We start from the raw sequence: 19,276 nt of genomic DNA, 5'->3' as shown, positions 1-19,276 counted from the left end.
GAACAGCCACTGAATGAATTCTTACAAGTCAAGATCTGTATTCAGTCTAGACAGCAGGCTACCATAGCTAACATTGGACAAAATACCAGCTTCTGTGCCCTCCAATCTTTCTATCCAGGAATGCAATTATCAATCACGCTCCTTCCTGTGGACACAAATACTCACAAATTTAAATTAAATATGTAGGTCTAAAATTAAATCATACAACCATAACAATCACATTCATAATAATATTTTTCAGCTGTTGAATGTGCCACCCTTATCATCAAGAGAGGAAAACCAGTGAAAACTGAAGGAATCAAGATAGCAAAATGTCCTATGGAAACAACATCGAAAGTCTGGATGAAGAACATTCACTGCACATACCTGGGCATCCTTCAGGTTGACAACATCAAGCACACTGAAGTAAAAAAGAAGGTTGGAAGTGAATACATCAAGAGAGTGAAGGAGATCTTTCAGTCCAAACTCAGTGAAAGTAATACCATTAAGGCACTTAACACCTGGGAAATTCCAGTCATTAGATTCAGAACTGAAACTGTGGATTTGATTCAAGCAGAGCTAAAAGCCAGGAAAGGAAGACAAGAAAAATGACATTGACAAACTACCTACCAAGGACAATAGGGGGGCATGGAAATTCACCAGACCTTTATAGTGCTATTCTACATTTATATTTTCCAGATTGCTAATTTTAATTTCTTATTTGTTGTATTTGTGTAGCCTGAGGAAGCCTTCTAGCATATGATCTCTTAAACAAAATTGTTTGTATATATACTTTTATTAACTATTCTGGCATTGTCAGTTTTAGATATTTTAATACCAATTCTCTCGTGGTATATTGGTGCTACTTACCTATGTAAGTAAGTAGTACATCATGAATACCAGAAAGGCCAAACTGGCAACAAGAAATACCAAATAAAAAAAGAGACATGGTAAGGCAAAATGTTACACAAAAATGTCCAGTACAGAAAAATTAACTGACAAAGCAGATAATTACAAAACCAGGCAGTGACTAAGATCAGGAAAGTTGAAGAAAGAGGGGATAATTTTGGCTGCTTAAGACCAAGTCTTAAGAACAAATGCATATATGCAAAGCTAAAATTTAGAAAACAGCAACATGCAGTAAATGTCATCTCTGTAAAGAAGCTGAAGAAACGGTGGACTACCTAATTAGATGCTGCAAGATGATCATACAGACCAGTGGTGGTATTTGACTGGTTCGGCCCAGTTCTGGCGAGTCAGTAGCAGCGATGAGCAGCGGAAACGGAACCAGTTCTCTCCACTGCTCTGCTGGCTCTGCTGTTGGGTCCACCCACCCGCCCAGGCTCTCATACTCACTTTTATCTGCTGAATTTGAAGTGCAGCTGCTTTGCGCGGCTCAGAATAGTGCCGCGCGGCAGCTGCTGAAGTGACTGAGATCGTGCAGGCTTGCAGGAGGTGAATTAGAATGCCTTTTTGCATGTGCAAATGCCTCTGCACCTGCACAAAGAGCATATTTAGCACACGTGTGCACACAAAGTGTGTGCACATGGACAAAGCATGCCCAACAAGTCACACCCACCAAACCAGTGGCAACAATATTTGAATCCCACCAGTGATACAGACCAACTACATACAACAGTATGACCAAGTAGCAACATTGCAAGAAAAACATTTGCCTGAAAACAAGAACCACAAAATAGATAAAGCATTAGAAAATGAAGAAGATAAAGTGTTCTGGGACTTTAGAATTTAAACAGACAAGCACATGTCAAATAATACCCTAAACTTAACAATTATTGATAAAAAGACAAAAAAAAATCTGGATGGTAGACATGGCAGGCTCTGGAGATAACAGAAGAGAAGAGAAAGAACTGGAGGGGACACAAAATACAAAGATCTGCAAACAAAAGTTGAATTATTGGGGCAAAATAAAACAAACATAGTGCCAATAGTGATAAATGCCTTGAGTGCAACTCAGAAACATCTGGAGTACCATTTGAACACCATTGGCATTGACAAAATCACCATCCTTCAATTCCAGCTGACAGCTTTATTTGGAATAACTTAAATCCTACAACAATACCTTTAACATCATCAAAAACAACATCTACATAGATAAAATGCCAAATGCAGTTTAAACATGTGGCTGACTGTATGACTAACCATAAAAATAATAAGAAGAAATCTTTATTCCTGGTCAGCTGGATTCTAATCTCTTCTAAAGCTACTTTTGCTTCTAATCCTATAAGACTGAAGCACCATAACTCTTGGCTGTGAACAGACGGTTGATGGTTTAAAACTTGGTAAAACACTTTCTCTCTCTACATGTGTTTTAACTGCTATTTGTATTTTGCCTCAGCTTAAAAAAATCCAGCAGTGCACCATTTCCTTATTTTTCTAGTCATTAAAGTCAAATGTTTTCATGCTCAGCAGGGTGAAATCCAGATTGGATAAAACGTTTTTACTCGGGTGACTAGTGACTGGACAAATGATGAAGTAATGCACCATTTGAAGTATTTAAAAACCCCAAGGAGAAATAGGTAGCTCGGAGAAAGAAACATAATGACAATAATTTAGAAAATCATTATTCTGCTTAGTTTTGAAGTAGCAAGTTCAATTTTACCAGCCAATGTTGTAACCATAATGCTATTTTAGTATTGCTGGTAAACATCTCTGTATAAGACATTATAAACCACAGTTATCATTGAATCAATTGAAGGAGTGCTCCTGCAAAATAGTCAATGAACTGCTGAGATTAGTTTGTAACAAAAGAAATTTCAACAGGCAGTATAGACAGCATCATTCAAGGCAAAAAAAGGGGAAAGCGGTACTTAAAAACTCCAGCAGAAAAACACACCTGGAGATCTCATTTGCAGGGGGAGAAGGTGAACGTATAGCTATATCATCCATTCCTGCTCTCCAAAAAGGATGTTACTCATTTTGATGACAAGGCGACTGGGCAGTGGGGAAGAACGTAAGGTAAAGAAGATCTTTCCACAAATAACATGTAAATTCCTTAGAATGAGCACCATTATTTCATCTCCCCTTCCACTTCCCAGTACTTTAGTGAATTTTGCAGAGTGGAGATGCAATAGCAGTTTGTCCATTCATTGCAAATAAAATAGAGGCAAAGAAGAAAGCTATTCATCACTGGCTCCATAGCCATCACCATTGCCCCAATGAGCTTTAATCCATGCATGATCTGTTTTTGTTCCATTTCTCTCATTTGCACTTCAAATGTCATTCTGATGTTACCTGGTTCTCATTAAAACAAAAGGGAGATGTTAGTTCTGAAAGAGAAAGCAGATCTCAAGAGCAAAACTGTTAATCAGCCAGGTGTGCCTTTATCTGGTGGAAACCATTTATCTAGTCTTCTACTATTCTCTCAAGCTAGCCATACAAAGTACAACTTTGTCACACATCAATATAATCAGATCACCAGGTCCATGAAGTGTGGAATAGTGGATGTGCAAATACTCTACTACACACTGGGGGGGCATATCCAGGCAAGAACTGGCTGTCATGGCAGAAATGGAATTGTTGAAGTACTCCTGATTATTTCAGTCTGCATAAATGTAGACATTTTCCAGGATAAGAGACCCAGAATAATCAAACTCCTTTACTGGAAATGAGATTGCTAGGCAGCAAGATATCTATAATGTTCTAACCACTTGTTTCTAACTCAAAGGTGACCGATGGTTAGGCAGATAATTTTGTAAGATGGAATTTATGTCGGTTATCAAGATACAAAATTTGGAAGAATACAGAGAACTTCATTAAACTTGGGATCATCCATATTTGAGCAAAAAGTTAGTTTAGAACTTTTTATAAAGTATTCAATATATGGATAGCAATTAACTTAATTGGAAAGTCATGTCAAAATGATCCATTCATTTGCAAACATGACCAGTAAAAGTAGTAATGCCATAAAGAAAAGAGTAAAAGTAGTCATGCCATAAAGAAAAGGAAGATAGTCCATGTTAGGCTTGCACAATTGTTGAGAGATGGGTACAGAACAGTCAGGAATACACGAGAAAGGAGACCAAGCAATCAGTAGCCAAATCTTATAGATTGTGCTATAAAAGACCACTATCTGAAAATAATGTTCCAGAGAACAGAATAAAACAACTTGTTCCAATATTTCCTTCCAAAAGATGAGGAAAATGTAACAATGCCCAGATTTTAGCTAAATGAAAATTGGTGCTTAGAGTTGAATATTTTGTTTTATGCAGTAACATAAAAAGAGAGAGAAAAGGCCACTTAATTTATTCTTTATTCAGCTTTTTCTCCAACAACATACCCTAACTCTTAACATTTTCCAGTTGTGTTTTATTTTAATACATTCACCAAGGAGTAAATGGATGGTTGGTATGTAGAAACCAGTCATGCGACAGCTAGGCCCACTAGCACACAGGCCTTTCCCCTCTTCCCACTCTCCTGGAATGCTTGGGCCTTTCCACTGCCCCATCACTCTCCTAGGTCCTTCTCCCCAATAAATGTTTGACTTAGTTTTTCTTTCTGTGAAGTTGCTGACAAGTACATCCAGCCAATGCAAGGCACAGATATTGTAAACAGCCAACCCACACAATATTTCCAAAGATAGAAAGAGCCTCAGAATATCATAAGAACTATAAGAACTCATCTCACAATGTTTCTGAGGCTCTTTCTATCCTTTGGAAACATCATGGGGACTGCCACTCATTGTGATGTTCTGAGACTCTTTCTACTTTCAAAACATTGTGAGGGCTAGCAACTTGTCTTGTGGTGTTTCTGAAGGAAGAAAGTGGCTCAGAACATCATTAACTATGAAAGCTGCCAAGGGTCATTGAATATGAGGATCATATGATGATGGCTGACTGCCACAGCAGGATGGTGGCCCTGAATACCAGCTGTGCAGCAATGAAGTGGCAAAAATTTTCTAAATTTCTTTTCCTTGGGAAGAATAGGTTTTGGTATTCTGGCCCAAGTTACCCAGTTGTCTTTGTGCCTCAGGTGAGACTAGAATTCATAATCTGCCAGATTCCAGCTTTATCAACTAAAACAAACTGGAACTGGACTCCATTGGTACTGTCTACTATATTATAATTTTCCGATATACAGCTAAACCCTGAAATCTTATCTCAATGAATGAATATATATATATAATAAATGAGAATTCTGCAGAGCATTAACCATCAATCTTTGAATGGAACTTGCCCACCCAATATCAAAAGGGCAAGCTGTCAAGATGCTCTAATGGAGGGTTCTCTGTTTCACATAAAAATGTCTTTTCATCTATTAGCCTGGATAGGAATTTTTGAACCTTATTTTCAACCTTTTCAAACCTAACCTATCTGCCCAAAAATGTCTTTGAAAATTTGTAATGTATGTTCCATGGAAAACTCATAATGTAAAATCATATGGCTGTGCAATAACACTGCTGATCCAACTCATCAGAGCTAAAGTTCAAACATAGCAGCAAATTCTAACCCATTAGGTGTCCACTGTTATCTGGATGATATGAAGCTCTGCAGCAGAGAAGTTAATTAAATTAAGATATATTCACAACTCCGTAACTTTTGTAGGTATCTCTCTCAAATGTGTCAGGCTCTGTCCTCTGAGAGAGCTGCTATGCTTAGGAAATATAATTTCACCAAAAAAGAAAGGAAAGAAGGAAAAGAATAAGAGGGAGAAAGAGAGAGAGAGAATAAAAAGAGAATAAAAAATGCTTTGATGAAAAAAAAATTTATCCAGCACAAATATCACATTTCTTTTGTTAAACTTTGGTAGGTTTATCCCCAAGCAGGGGCAACAATTTACATGTTTTTTTTAAAAAAATAAATAAATTACAGTTATTTATTTATTTTATGGATAATAAAGAAATCATCTAAAGTTTAGAAAACACTAAACAACCCTGTAACCTGTTATGTCATTCTTTGAAAGAAACATAGTTGTGATGACCCAGGGTGGGATACAAAATAAACACAGAGTAAAAACAACACAAATCCTACACTTTGTAAGCTCAAATATATGAGGAACCAAAAAGACAAGCGTTATGAAAAGAGGGCTTGAAGACTAAAATGCCCACAGATTAAGACCACCCACCACCCTTGAACCGGCTTAGGGCTTGAACTCCATCGGAACACACACTGGGAAAGACGCCAAACTCAGACAGGAACGACAGACTAGAGATATTTCCACGCTTTATTTCCAGCACTGGCCCATCCACATGTCCGTCCCTTTAACCAGTTCTCACAGCTGTAGCTCATGATGAGGATCATGGCCCTTTTTCTCCCCTGTGGACCACACCATTCACATCTCTCCCTTATTTTCTCCTCCCTTTGTGCCCTAGAATTGGCCTGGGTCTTCCTCTGACTGCCCAGCCTCCTCCACAACCTCTGGAGTCACACTTCCACTCTCTGTCGGCTGTTCCTCCTCTCCCTCGGAGTCAGGCTCCAGCAAGGGCATGACAGTAGTGCAGTTTGATGTGACCAGAATGAATATAAAATTTAAGGTGCCCATTTTTTTTTACCCCAATCTGGACAGTCCCATGATCTTCTAAGAAGAGTATATTTCCTTAACAGAAAAATAATTGCAGTGGCAAACAAATTTCAATAATAAATCAAGATATAGGAGTTGACCAGGCTGAGCCCCAAGAAGGGTCCAAAGTCATGAGCCCCTGAGCGCCTCAGGAGATCTAAGTCCAGCCCACCTTGAATACCTACTTAATTCACGTTCATTTCCGTTAGTAGCTCACATTTTTGTAGATAACTTACACTTTCAATAAATCTTTATACTCATTTGAACTGCCTGATTTTGCCAGCTCTTGACATTATTTATTTACCTAAACAGATAAACAGAATGATCATGGGTAGGAAAAATAAAAACAAAAGGAAGCAGAAGTGACTTCCAACTTCTTGCCGGATTCCCCACTGACTTTTGGGCAAGTAGCTTGCAACTATGGGAATGTTACAATGGCCACAATTTTGTAAATAAAACTGGTCTAAATCTCAAGGAAATTTCAAATTTCATGACAAAAACATATGACACCCCCCTCCCAAATCTTTCTAGTTCGGAGATGGATTCTGAAAATATACATGGTGAGAGTGATTATAAAACTGGGACAATTAGCATCTGAATTCCTTTAAGAATACATCCATCTTTCAAAGGAAAGTTAAAATATTAAATGTAACTCTAACGTTGCGTATATTTACCCTCATTGAAAAAGATGAATCACTTGGATGTGTAATTCAGTTTTTATTAGTTCAACAATACAGCCAAATAAGGAAACAAAATATCCCTTAAAACTGTGAGTTTGTCTTCATTTTAAAGAAATTATTTTGAAGCGACTGTACACTCTCCAACTACTTTGCATAAAATGAAAACAGAGGGAATGCTGCAAACAGTCACTGTGAACGCTGCTAAAGCTAGAAAAGGAAATTGTGGTTATGTTTTATTCCCTATACTGTATTGTATTTTTCCCAATAACTGGAAAATTATAGGGTATAGTGTGCATTTGACATGCCAAGTTATTTCCTTACCTAAAATCTGAAATGTTTTATTTATTCCATTGGGGGACAGAATTCCATTTTAAATGTGTTTATAACAACATGCAGAAAATTTCATCAAGAATTTTCAATCATGGTCCAGAAGAATTTAAGGAGTCAGGGAAATTAGTTAATTTTATCTAGCCACTAAGATTTTGTCACAGAATTTATTTTTTCAGCCTTTGAAATCTTTTGGTCTGCTTCATTGATATATCTGAAAGGACTATTAGATCTAGTTATGCAACATTTAGTCATATGGATTACATTTACTTGCAGAAACTATTCTCCTGAGCTAGAGTGACACTTTTTTGGCTTGATTCCATTATAAATATTGGACTCTAGTATGAAACAAGTATGAAATATAAGATAGACCAGTTCAAGCCTTTCCTTGAAAAAAATATAAATATTGTTAATAATGATATGCTAGCAACAATGTATGACCCAATGAAGCTTCTTCTTTGCAATCTACAAACATTTTAATTTAATATAGAGGTTAATCAAAGAATAGATTAGAAAGAGCTGAAAGATGCAGCAGCAGAACAGGTCAGAAGTTAGAGGAAGAATGGCTACTATAAACATGGCTTCATATTACAATCCAATTATACCAAACATTTAAATTTGTATATCTGTATATTCCTCTTGGTTGTTTCGCTGTATAGAACGCAATTAGAAAATATTTTATAATAAATATATAATAACAAACATGACTATATTTCTGTTTTGAATGTTTTGAATAGGAGAACCAGTTTGGTATAGTGATTAAAGTGCTGGCCTAGAAATCGGGAGACCGGGAGTATCAGTCCCAATTTAAGGATAAAAACTGGCCAGGTAACTTTGGGACTCTCATTGTCTCTCAGTCCAACCACAGAACTGTTGTTGTGGAGAAAATAGGAGGAGGCAGGGGTTGTTGCCTTGAGTTATTTATGAAATAATAAGTGTGTAATAATAATGTAATCAATAAATAGATAATACTGGACAATATCTGAGTAAGAGTTACAAAGTTTAAATATAACAAAGAAAGATAATGGTAATGAAATAAGGCACAAATTAATTATGAACCAAGAAATACCTATACCATTAGCTAAAATTTTGTTTAATTTCTGCTAGATGCTGCTTGGATGAAATAATATGGAAAGTCCTGAGGTCGGACCTCCAGTAGGATAAGTTAATTATTCAAGGATGGCAAATCCAAGGGGCATTTTAGTGATCCCATCTGATTGGCAAATCCTACAGCCAGAAAGGGAATGAAAATATTTTCTCTGCTGAATGTTCCAATGCAATCTTTTAAGTGGTATTTTATGGATTACACTCATAACTGAATTGCATAACTTTAATTGCAATACAGAGGCCAAAACGCAAAGGCCAGATTTCTGGACACTACCAGTACCAGGTATTAAAATATAAATCTAAATGAAAAACTCTACCTCCTCTCAGTAATTTAATCCATAAATTAAAATACATACTCTAGTTCATTCCTCTCTGGGGTGGTCCAAGCTGTATTCCATAGTTACCCTAATTAGGCCAACGGAAGTGCGACATTGTTTTTTTAATTAGAAAATCACTTGGGAAATTGTCTCCAACATAAAGCGTACAAATGTGCAGGGCTCAATCCATCAGTGTCAATTATTTCTCTCCTGTATTTTTTGCTATCGAAGCTCAGCTGTAGACAGGCCAAAGGCCACAAGTGCTGAAGCCAATCTAAGCTAGAAAACAGGTGAAGGAGACAGATAATAGGTTGAGTTTAAGTCAGACTGTATCTTCATCACAAAACTGTAATACCTTTGTAGTAAGTAACGCAACATGGGTTGGATCCGAACCAGTTAATTCACTGGGAAGCAGAATTTCCTTATTTAGTTGTTTAATAGCTGAAAACCATTCTTGGACTCAAGATATTGCATTACTCTACAATTTTCTCCTTTCATCTCAAGCACAGACTGACAATCATCCTGAGATGGACCTAATATAACATGGGCAGAGCGAGTGAAGTTTGGCAACAATAGAAATGGGACATGATAACAGCACAGAATGTTATGTGTAGCAGACAACAACAGCTGAGCCTCTCCTAACAGCCTGAACTTGGCAACATAATTTTAATAGTATATTCACTAAATTTAGCTACCAAATTTTCAAAAAAGTCAATGAGAGTTAAAAGACCATCTACTGTACATAATATACTAGTTCCAACTCCAAATTACATAAAAAAACATAAATGTAAAAATCTCCACAAAATCTCAAAGGTGAATCCATAGTTTTCTATTCAGAACCTTAGTTTCATCTTAGTTTCTGTTGGGCTATTGCCTTCCTTTATTTGGTATAGTTCATGGACTAGTGGTATGCTTTGCATGAAGCAATGGTATATTTTGTCTATCAGCAAACAATGAACTATAATTCATTCTTACTTTTTGCTACTGTAATAATTTACTTTCGGTTTATTTCAATTTTTGTCAACCGATATTAGTTTCTTAAGAAGCCATCACAATGTGCTTTAATATTCAAAAGCCATTTTGGTGAAATGTTGAAGGTGCTGGCCCAGAAACCAGAACACTATGACTTCTAGGCCTCTGTTAGGCATTAAAGCTGTTTAAGTGATTTTTGGGCCAGTTATCCTCTCTCAACTCGATCCAGTGTTTTTGTTGTGGGGAAAATAGGAGGAAGAATATTAGGTGATTTTGCCATCTTGAGTTGCATATAAAAAGGGTGGAATAAAATAATAATAGAATATAACACAGAATAGATACTGATCATGATACTAAATGCTTTTGTCACTATAAGCTTTAAACATTAGCATGAGACTAGATAAGTCTACATACAAACAGAAATTTGATTAAAAATTGAAATTGATCCAGTAATTAAAGAGAAAAAAATAGTCTATTCATCTGAAGCTTTTTCAATGTCTCCAGTAGAATTTCTGGAAGTAAATTTCATCTACCAATAAATTTGATGATGTTTTTGATTAAAGCTTTACTATTTTTTCCTCTTAGAATTCATTTAAACCTTTTGCCTGCTCATGAATATCGGCTGCTTTTTTTCTTTCTTAAAATGAGACTTGATTTTCCCTAATCAAACATAAGAAAAATAACTTTAAATATCTACTTAAAGTTTAACTAAATGAGTTTGGGAGCACTGCTTAGACTAGAGTAAAAGGCCTTGATGGTAATCCATCCAGCTCTATCTGTAAAATGGTACTTCAGTGAACACATTTTTTTTTCTTATGGAAAGAACAGCCTTTTTCAATATCTAACTTTTCAAAAAATATGTCAGAACAGGTATTTCTAAGTGAAACAAATTGTTTGCTGATTGATTCTCTTTTCCCCAGGTGAAGTTTTCACCTCTTACTTCTGAAGTACAACTGAATCAAAGCAGTAGGGTTGTGCAGTGATCCAAATTTGAAAGATCAAATGTGATTTTGATTGTGAATGAACACATATATAGCACCTGCCAGGAACACAAAAGACCAAATACTTTTCCTGGGGCTGCATTTCAGCTGCAGAGTTTGGGCACCCCCACTCAAGAAAAGATGAAACTGAAAAGATAGATATGAGCATTAACATCAAGTATGTAAGAAATGTAAGGAAGAATATGTATTCCCCTTCTCCAATAAACCCCCCCCCATACATGCACCAATTATTTCAGAGTTACAGCATAAATATGCTTTCTCCAAATACTATTTAAATTTTTTTTTCCTACAGTTTGTTTCCTCTTGTGAAGTTTGACTCAATTATCAATTATGTTTCTTAACCTAACTGTATATGTTAATTATATCTTACTACTAATTTAAAGCTGGACATCTTTTGAAACAAAATTAATTAATCTAAATCAATAGAAATTAGCACATTCACATATCTAATAGTAGCTAGCCACATAAAAAAGAAATTCATTTTCATTCAGAAAATGAACAGAGAAAAATAATTAAATGCATGGCTTCCTTAAGATGTGGTAGTTTTGAAATTAAGAGCATGAGACTGAATTCTCCAGGTTAAACGTCTGTCCAATGACTCATGGATATTGTCTGGGAAGTTTTATTTTTCAGTTTCATTTCTATGTTTAAAATAAAGTACAGATATATGCACCTGTACCTGTATATGCACTGGATAAGATTCTTGAAAAACTACTGATGTAATACATTTGAACAGCTTTATAGTCCTGGTGGAAAGAACTACATGCAAATTGCTGTAATATTAATAGTACAAAACATTAGTTGAACAAAATAAAATTGAATTGTGATGAATGTGTAATCGATGAAGTGCCCACAGTCGTCGCTGTTGGAAACCTAGATTTCTTTACATATCACAATATGTAATACCACTACATCTTTCTTAAGCCACAGAAAGAGAAGACTTGCTTGTTGCTTGAATTCAAAATCCTTGAAGATATGTCCACTGTGTTATGTATTTGCTAGTTAATAATAATTTGTTTAATGACCACTTCTTCAGTGACTGTTCAAAGTTACGACAGCACAGAATGAGAGATACTTATTACCAGTTCTTGAAATTCTAGGCATCCCAGTATTCCCCACAGTCACATGATTGTGATCTGGGCGCTTGGCAACTGGCTTCCATTATGATGGTTGCAGTGTCCTATGGTCATGAGATTGTCATTTGCAACCTTCTTGCCTGCTTCCCAGGAGCAAAATCAATGGGGAAATGGTAGGGAAGATTGCAAGTTGTTCTGCTAAATTACTCACAGTCTACCCTACCCAGCAGCACACACACACACACACACCTGACCCTAGTGCACACATGCTGCGCTTTGTGTCACACCCCAGGCATTTTCCCTCACCTGGCACCAGCCACTTACTAACCAGCCAGCTGACCTATTTACAAGCCACCTGGAATTTACTTAATTACCTGCAATCATTCTATAACAATGGCAAAGGGAAGTGCTACAATTGCCATTGCTAAATGATGAAGTCCTGCAATGTTTTTCTTTACAATTGCATTGCTAGCAAATATTTTTTTTGATCCCAGCTACTGTTGTTAATCAAGGACTACCCTGATTAACAACAGTATAGTACAAAGCAAAGTTATCAATTTGTTCCAAGTTCTCCTCTATTGAAGACTGCAATAAGGAAACATAATAGAAAGAAAGACCATACATATATTTAATCAAGATATGAATAGATGTCAAAGGTGACCACCTATTTCTAAGCAAGAAAACTACATCTGTATAAAACGAAGGTGTATATCTTGTCCTGAAATACACAAAATACATAAAATAGCATATGAAAAGAATTTAGATTGAGCTCAAATTCTATTTATAGACAATACTTACAAATTCTTTACATCAGTAATTCCTCGAAAAGCCTTCCTAGGGATGCCTTGAATCTGGTTTTCACTCAAGTCCCTAAAAATAACAAACAAATATTATGAACTTGTTGAATTAAAAAAAAATTGGCATAAAGGTGTGTTTATAACTGCAAATTCCTGTGACATGAAGGGGAAGAACAATGAAAATGTTAACATACTTTTAAGAGGTCATGCACTGAAATGGTAGCTATGCAGAATTTTATATTTTCATAAACGGCAAAAAATTGTTGGGACTATTAACATAGTAGCTATATTGTGTACCAACTTCTATTATTTTTATGTATTTCAAAATAAGTATTGCACCAAATTGCCCTGAAATGGTTTAAATGTACTTTTTAAAGTCTGTATTTTTAACATTTCTTTATTATCTGAAATGTGGCACTTGAAAGTGAAAATAAGAGAGGAAATAAGTAACTAAAATATAATGGAAAGGATAAAATAAGAAGTAATACTATTAGTATATAGATTGCAGTGCAATCTTTACATATTAGTTCAAAACCATTTCAGAAAGTTGCAGATAACACTTGCCATAAGTGCATACTGCAGATTTATTAAAACAAGCAATTTCATAAAAATTCTCATACCCTATTCTATCTTTGTTGTACATTAAAGAAATAACTAACAATCATATTTTCCTCTTCTTTTGCTGGGTTTATTTTTCATTATATCTACAGGAAGAAATCTCCATGAAGTCCTTCATTTGATGAACTCCATTACAGAAGTCCTTCATTTGATGAAGGAAGTACTTCATTTGATGAACTCCATTACAGAATGCAAATACAATGCAAAGTTATATTCTGGTGTGACAATTGTGAACCTAACAAAATATTCCCCTCTGCCCATGCAATTAATATTGGCTAAAGCATAATCAATACATTGGGAAATATTTTGTGCCCAATGCCCATGAAAGAAGAATAATGTTAGTAAGTCCTAAAATGATTAAGGATTATTATTATGTGTTCTTTCATTTAAAAGGATAATATGCTTCATATTATTTTCTCTATCCTTTGTGGAATACCATAGTCACAAGCAATAGCTTTAAAAAGCACAAAATAAGTATTCAAATATATGACAAAATGAAGAAAATTGCTTCACTATTATTAACAAGCATTGAAAATGCTCAATTTTATAAAATTGCAGAATACTGCATGGAAATCAAGGACAATAGATACTATCCAAACGTAATATGCTTTTTTAGAGATGTATACAATGCTCAGACATTCCAGATAAGTAGCATTCATTAGAATGCACTCTGTGGAATTTCTCCCCCTTTGAAAGTGAATTCTCTATTGTGCCATGAACCTCAATCAAATTGATTTTATTGAATAATAAGCATTTTGGCTCCAAATGAGAGCACCACATAGAAAACCCACACTGACATGTTAGGTCATCTGGGTCACCAAGAGCTTTCTTCTGTTTTCCATCAGGCTGATGGTCCATTCAGCTCCCACCCCAAATGTCCTTGTCAAACTAATTCAATTTATACTAGTCATCTAGTCTACACCAATTTCTTTTGGTAGCTGTAATTGTTTTCTCAGACAGAGAGACAGGCACACAAATGGTACACATAACAATGCTTTATTGTTTCCAAAATGATGTTTCCAAACATATGTAAGTACTTCAGGACTTCCCCAAGTTATGAAATATTCATAGGAAAAATATTTTCAACTTTCTACTCATGTTCATCATTAGTGACACTAGAATATTAAATGCTACATGATAGGCCTTTGATTTCAATGATTCTGATCAGTATCATGATCTACTGAAAATAATGCAAAGAAGCAAAAAGTTAAATATTACAAAAATAATGTCTGGAACATTAAACGTTAACAACAATCAAAGTAAGCAGCAAAAGGGAACAGTGGGACTTGAAACAGGAAAATACCCATTCTAAAAAAGTTAAAATTGTACCTATTATTTAAATAAGTTCCTTATTGCTTCAAGTAGAGTAGAAGGCCAAAGTTTTAGAGATTCTAGCATATTAAAACACTTAATAATAATTATTATTATTTCTCATGGATGCATTCCATCTTCCTATTTGCAAGAAAATAATCTTTTTTTCAATAATAAATTAATACATCTGCTTGTAATTTATATTTGCTTTATCTTCTGTTCAAATACTCTTGTCAGGTTAACATTGAAGCTACTCCAAAATCTTCAATATTTATGAAATAAATATTTCTTATATTCTGATATACTGACAGCTTTAATGATGGTGTTTACCATTCTATATCTTCTATATAAACTTCTCCACACATTTCACCTTCATAATTCTATCTTATTTAATCCATCTTAATTTTAAATCATTATATTAATTTAAATCATTATGAAATAAATATTTCTTATATTCTGATATACTGACAGCATACATACTATTTCAGGAGTATGTTTTAATATCTGGCAGGTAATTCAGTACAAACAGATGATTAAAAAGGATGTTGATTTTTGCATGATGTTTGAAATAACTGCAAAACACATTATGGAATGGTTTTATAAAACAAGGTAAGCTGTGCTTTGTCCATATGAATGTTTTTTGTTGTGTCCACACCAGTGCTATCACATCTCAAAAACGGTTTCTTGGGTCCATTACGAAACTGCGCAATATTTATTTATTTATGATTAAGAACTTGTAATGATTGCCACTTCAAACTTAAATATTCATGAATATGCAGGGGACTGTATAGAAACTGTTTATTAAAACCAAATGAAAATAGATATCAGTACTCTAAAAGATGCACTAAGAATAATTTAACCTGTTTCACGATAGGAAACATTATGCACAAAATAGAAAGAGACACTAGAAAGATTGCCATATTAGCTCTACTGAGCACAATTCTAAAACCAACAAAGAATTTCTTTAAATACATTATCACTGTGACCTATTGCAAGCAGACAATCCCTTTAAAAAAAAGCCATCAGTTAATCACCTCCACTTTGATCTTTTTACTACATCAAAGAGTGCTGTAAAATTTGCATGAAAGCTAACCATAGATTGGGGCCACTTACAGCATTCTGTCCTGTCAAGGATCTTGAACCTGGGGAAGATAATTGTCCTCCAAGCCTTTTTTGTATGATGGGGAATGGGTGGTGGTGAAAGGAAGTTACGAGAAAGATATTAGCGGCAAAACATCTCTTTACTTATTTATGGAAATCTGGGAGGGAATCTTCAGTGAATGGGAAGATTTTGGATGTTGTTTTAGGTTTGAACAACAGTTCTATTAAAGATACAGATTCTGGGCATACCAACATTGACTGACTTAATCATTATGACTAAATTTTCAGGCCTAGGACTTCTAAAGAATTGAATTCTTAATCTTGCTGGAGTCATTTGTGGATATATGCTAAACATATAAACATTTTCTAAATATGATTACACTACAGACTTTTTAAAAAACAAACAAACCAATTTCTGACACTTTCAATATAAATTTTCCAGACTTCAATCAACATACATATTTCACTTAATGAACATCAGCTGGGTTAGTAATATGGGAATTGTGGAGTTTATTTTATTTTATTTTATTTTTTCATCTGGAATGTAGCATAAGTTGAACAGAACACTGTTAATTTTTTGAAATTTAGGAAATTTTGCTGACTTTACAAAAAAGCATAAAGTGATCTAATGCATTCCTAACTAAATAAGTCAAAAATAAAATCTTAAAATTTCAATATTAGTAGTCCAATATTGCATCATAATAATGTTAAAATATCAATGTTCTTGAATATTTATAAGCTATTCCCATTGCTGATGACTTTCCAAACACATACAAACATTTTCTGTGGACTGTGGTCTTTTTTTGGTTCTCTGTAACTTTTTCATGACAAATAATTAAATCACAAAATGCACAAATCATATTACCTCTCTTAGTCCTCCCATTGCAACTAAAATGTCCACTCCATTGATATGAGACAATTTCTGAGTCCATTTCATAAAGTACATTTGAGAACAGAAAATTAAGCTGTTCATACATCAGAAATATTACAATTTATTCCAACACAGCACTAAGATTATGAAAGCATGAAATGCAATTTCCCTCTTTCTTCCTTCCTTCCTTCCTTCATATATATATATTCAGACTTTTACAGTTGTTGTCTGACTCACAGACGAACATAATACAGAAGCCTGATGATGGCAGATGAGATTCTGCTGAAACGTTGCTACAACTTTAAAAGCACAACTATAATGACGTGGGAAAATACCGAACAAAGCTGAATACCATACATGTAAGTACCTGAGAAAACTTAAGAAAACAAATATATATATATATATATATATATATATATATATATATATATATATATATATATATATATATATATATATATATATATATAATGTTGCAATATTGGACTACTAATATTGAAAATTTAAGATTTTATTTTTGACTTATTTAGTTAGGAATGCATTAGATCACTTTATGCTTTTTTGTAAAGTCAGCAAAATCTGTTCAACTTAAGAAAACAAATATATATATATATATATATATATATATATATATATATATATATATATATATGTTTTCTTAAGTTTTTAGGGTACTTACAGACGCCATTGTAGTTGTTCTTTTAAAGTATATATATATATATATATATATATATATATATATATATATATAAACATACATATGTGTTTTCTTAAGTTTTTTTATGGTACTTACAGTATGGTATTCAGCTTTGTTCGGGTATATATATAGTTGTGCTTTTAAAGTTGTAGCAACGTTTTGGCAGAATCTCATCTGCCATCATCAGGCTTCTGTATTGTGTTCGTCTGACCCGAACAAAGCTGAATACCATACATACATATGTATGTATGTATGTATATGTATATGTATATGTATATGTACCGTGTTTCTCACATAATAAGGCCGGGCCTTATTTTTTTGAGCCCGAAAAAACGGCTAGGCCGTCTTTTCGGGGGTAACTTAATTCCCCCTTTCATCCTCATCTAGAGCCCCCGCGGGGCAGCCTCGCCACCAGCTGCTCCTAAGGGCGATCATGGCGAAGCGCAGAGAGCTCCCTACTCCACCAAACACCTTTGCTGCAGACCCAAGACCTTTGGCACCTGCCTCTGTTGCTTTCCCTTCTGCCCATTCCACTGCCGTTTGGAGTGCCGTTGGAGCTGCTGCCGCCGTTTGGAGCTGCCTCTGCCGTTTGGAGCTGCCTCTGCCGTTTGGAGCCACCGCCGCCGTTTGAAGCTGCCGCTTCTGCGTTTGGAGCACTACCGCTGTTTGAAGCACCACCGCCACTCCAAACACGGAAGCGGCAGCTCAAACGTGACTGGCGGCACTCCAAGCGGCTGCTCCAAGCGGCAGAGGCAGCTCCAAACTGAAGCGGAGCCACCGCCGCCATTTGGAGCTGCCGCCGCTGTTTGGAGTACCATTGGAGCTGCCTCTGCCGTTTGGAGCTGCCTCTGCCGTTTGGAGCTGCTGCCGCCGTTTGGAGCCACCGCCGCCGTTTGAAGCTGCCGCTTCCGGCGTTTGGAACACTATCGCTGTTTGGAGCACCACCGCCACTCCAAACACGGCGGGCTCAAACACGGAAGCAGCAGCTCCCAAGCGTGGCGGCACTCCAAACGGCGCCCGCGCTCCAAAGCGGCAGAAGGCAGCTCCAAACACGGAAGTGGAGCCACCGCCGCCGTTTGGAGCTGCCGCCGTCGTTTGAGCTGCCACTTCCGCGTTTGGAGCTGCCGCCGTGTTTGGAGTGGCGGTGGTGCTCCAAACAGCGGTGAGTGCTCTCAAGCGCGGAAGCGGCAGCTCCAAAGCGGCAGAGGCAGCTCAATGGTACTCCAAACAGTGGCGGCAGCTCCAAATGGCGGCGGTGGCTCCGCTCCGTGTTTGGAGCTGCCTCTGCCGTTGGAGCCGCCGGCGCCCGTTTGGAGTGCCGCCGTCACGTTTGGAGCTGCTGCTTCCGTGTTTGGAGCTGCCGCCGTGTTTGGTGTGGCGGTGGTGCTCCAAACAGTGGTAGTGCTCCAAGCGAAGCGGCAGCTTCAAAGCGGCGGCGGCTCCAAGCGGCGGCAGCAGCTCCAAACGGCAGAGGCAGCTCCAAAGCGGCGGCGGCTCCAAATGGCAGAGGCAGCTCCAAATGGCGGCGGCTCCAAACGGCAGAGGCAGCTCCAAACGGCAGCAGCAGCTCCAGGGCACTCCAAATGGCGGTGGTAGCTCCAACGGCACTCCAAATGGCAAGTCCCCCACCCTTCCCCCTATTTTGCATGTTTTAAACTAGGCCTAAATTTGGGGAGGGGCTTAATTTGATTTTATGCCTAGAAAACATGCTGGGTCTTCCTATTGGTGGAGGCCGTATTGTTGGAGAAACACGGTATATGTATATGTATACGTATACGTATATGTATATATAAATAAAAAAACTGATATTATCAGAAAAGCAAAATTATTTCCTTTTAATCCATGTAAAGGAAAAGTATCAAAATCGGCAATATTTTCTTCCATTACTTGATCATCATAAATA

At 36.3% G+C, this 19,276-nt stretch overlaps 1 protein-coding gene across 1 annotated transcript in view; it reads right to left on the bottom strand.

The window, feature by feature from the left end:
- The window catches only part of SLIT3 (slit guidance ligand 3), a 519,460-nt gene that overhangs the window by 236,845 nt on the left and 263,339 nt on the right, over positions 1–19,276 (bottom strand). The window contains exon 5 of the mRNA XM_026688600.2: positions 12,777–12,848. Coding sequence (XP_026544385.2) covers positions 12,777–12,848 — 72 coding nt within the window. The remainder of the gene's footprint in view (positions 1–12,776; positions 12,849–19,276) is intronic.

The sequence above is a fragment of the Notechis scutatus genome, chromosome 2 (genome assembly GCF_049901735.1).
Source record: "Notechis scutatus isolate UNSWTSFEM ecotype Mainland chromosome 2, rNotScu1.2, whole genome shotgun sequence".
Taxonomy (NCBI): Eukaryota; Metazoa; Chordata; class Lepidosauria; order Squamata; family Elapidae; genus Notechis; species Notechis scutatus.
The sequence above is the reverse complement of the archived record's forward strand: the minus strand, read 5'-3'. Positions and strand labels throughout refer to the sequence as shown.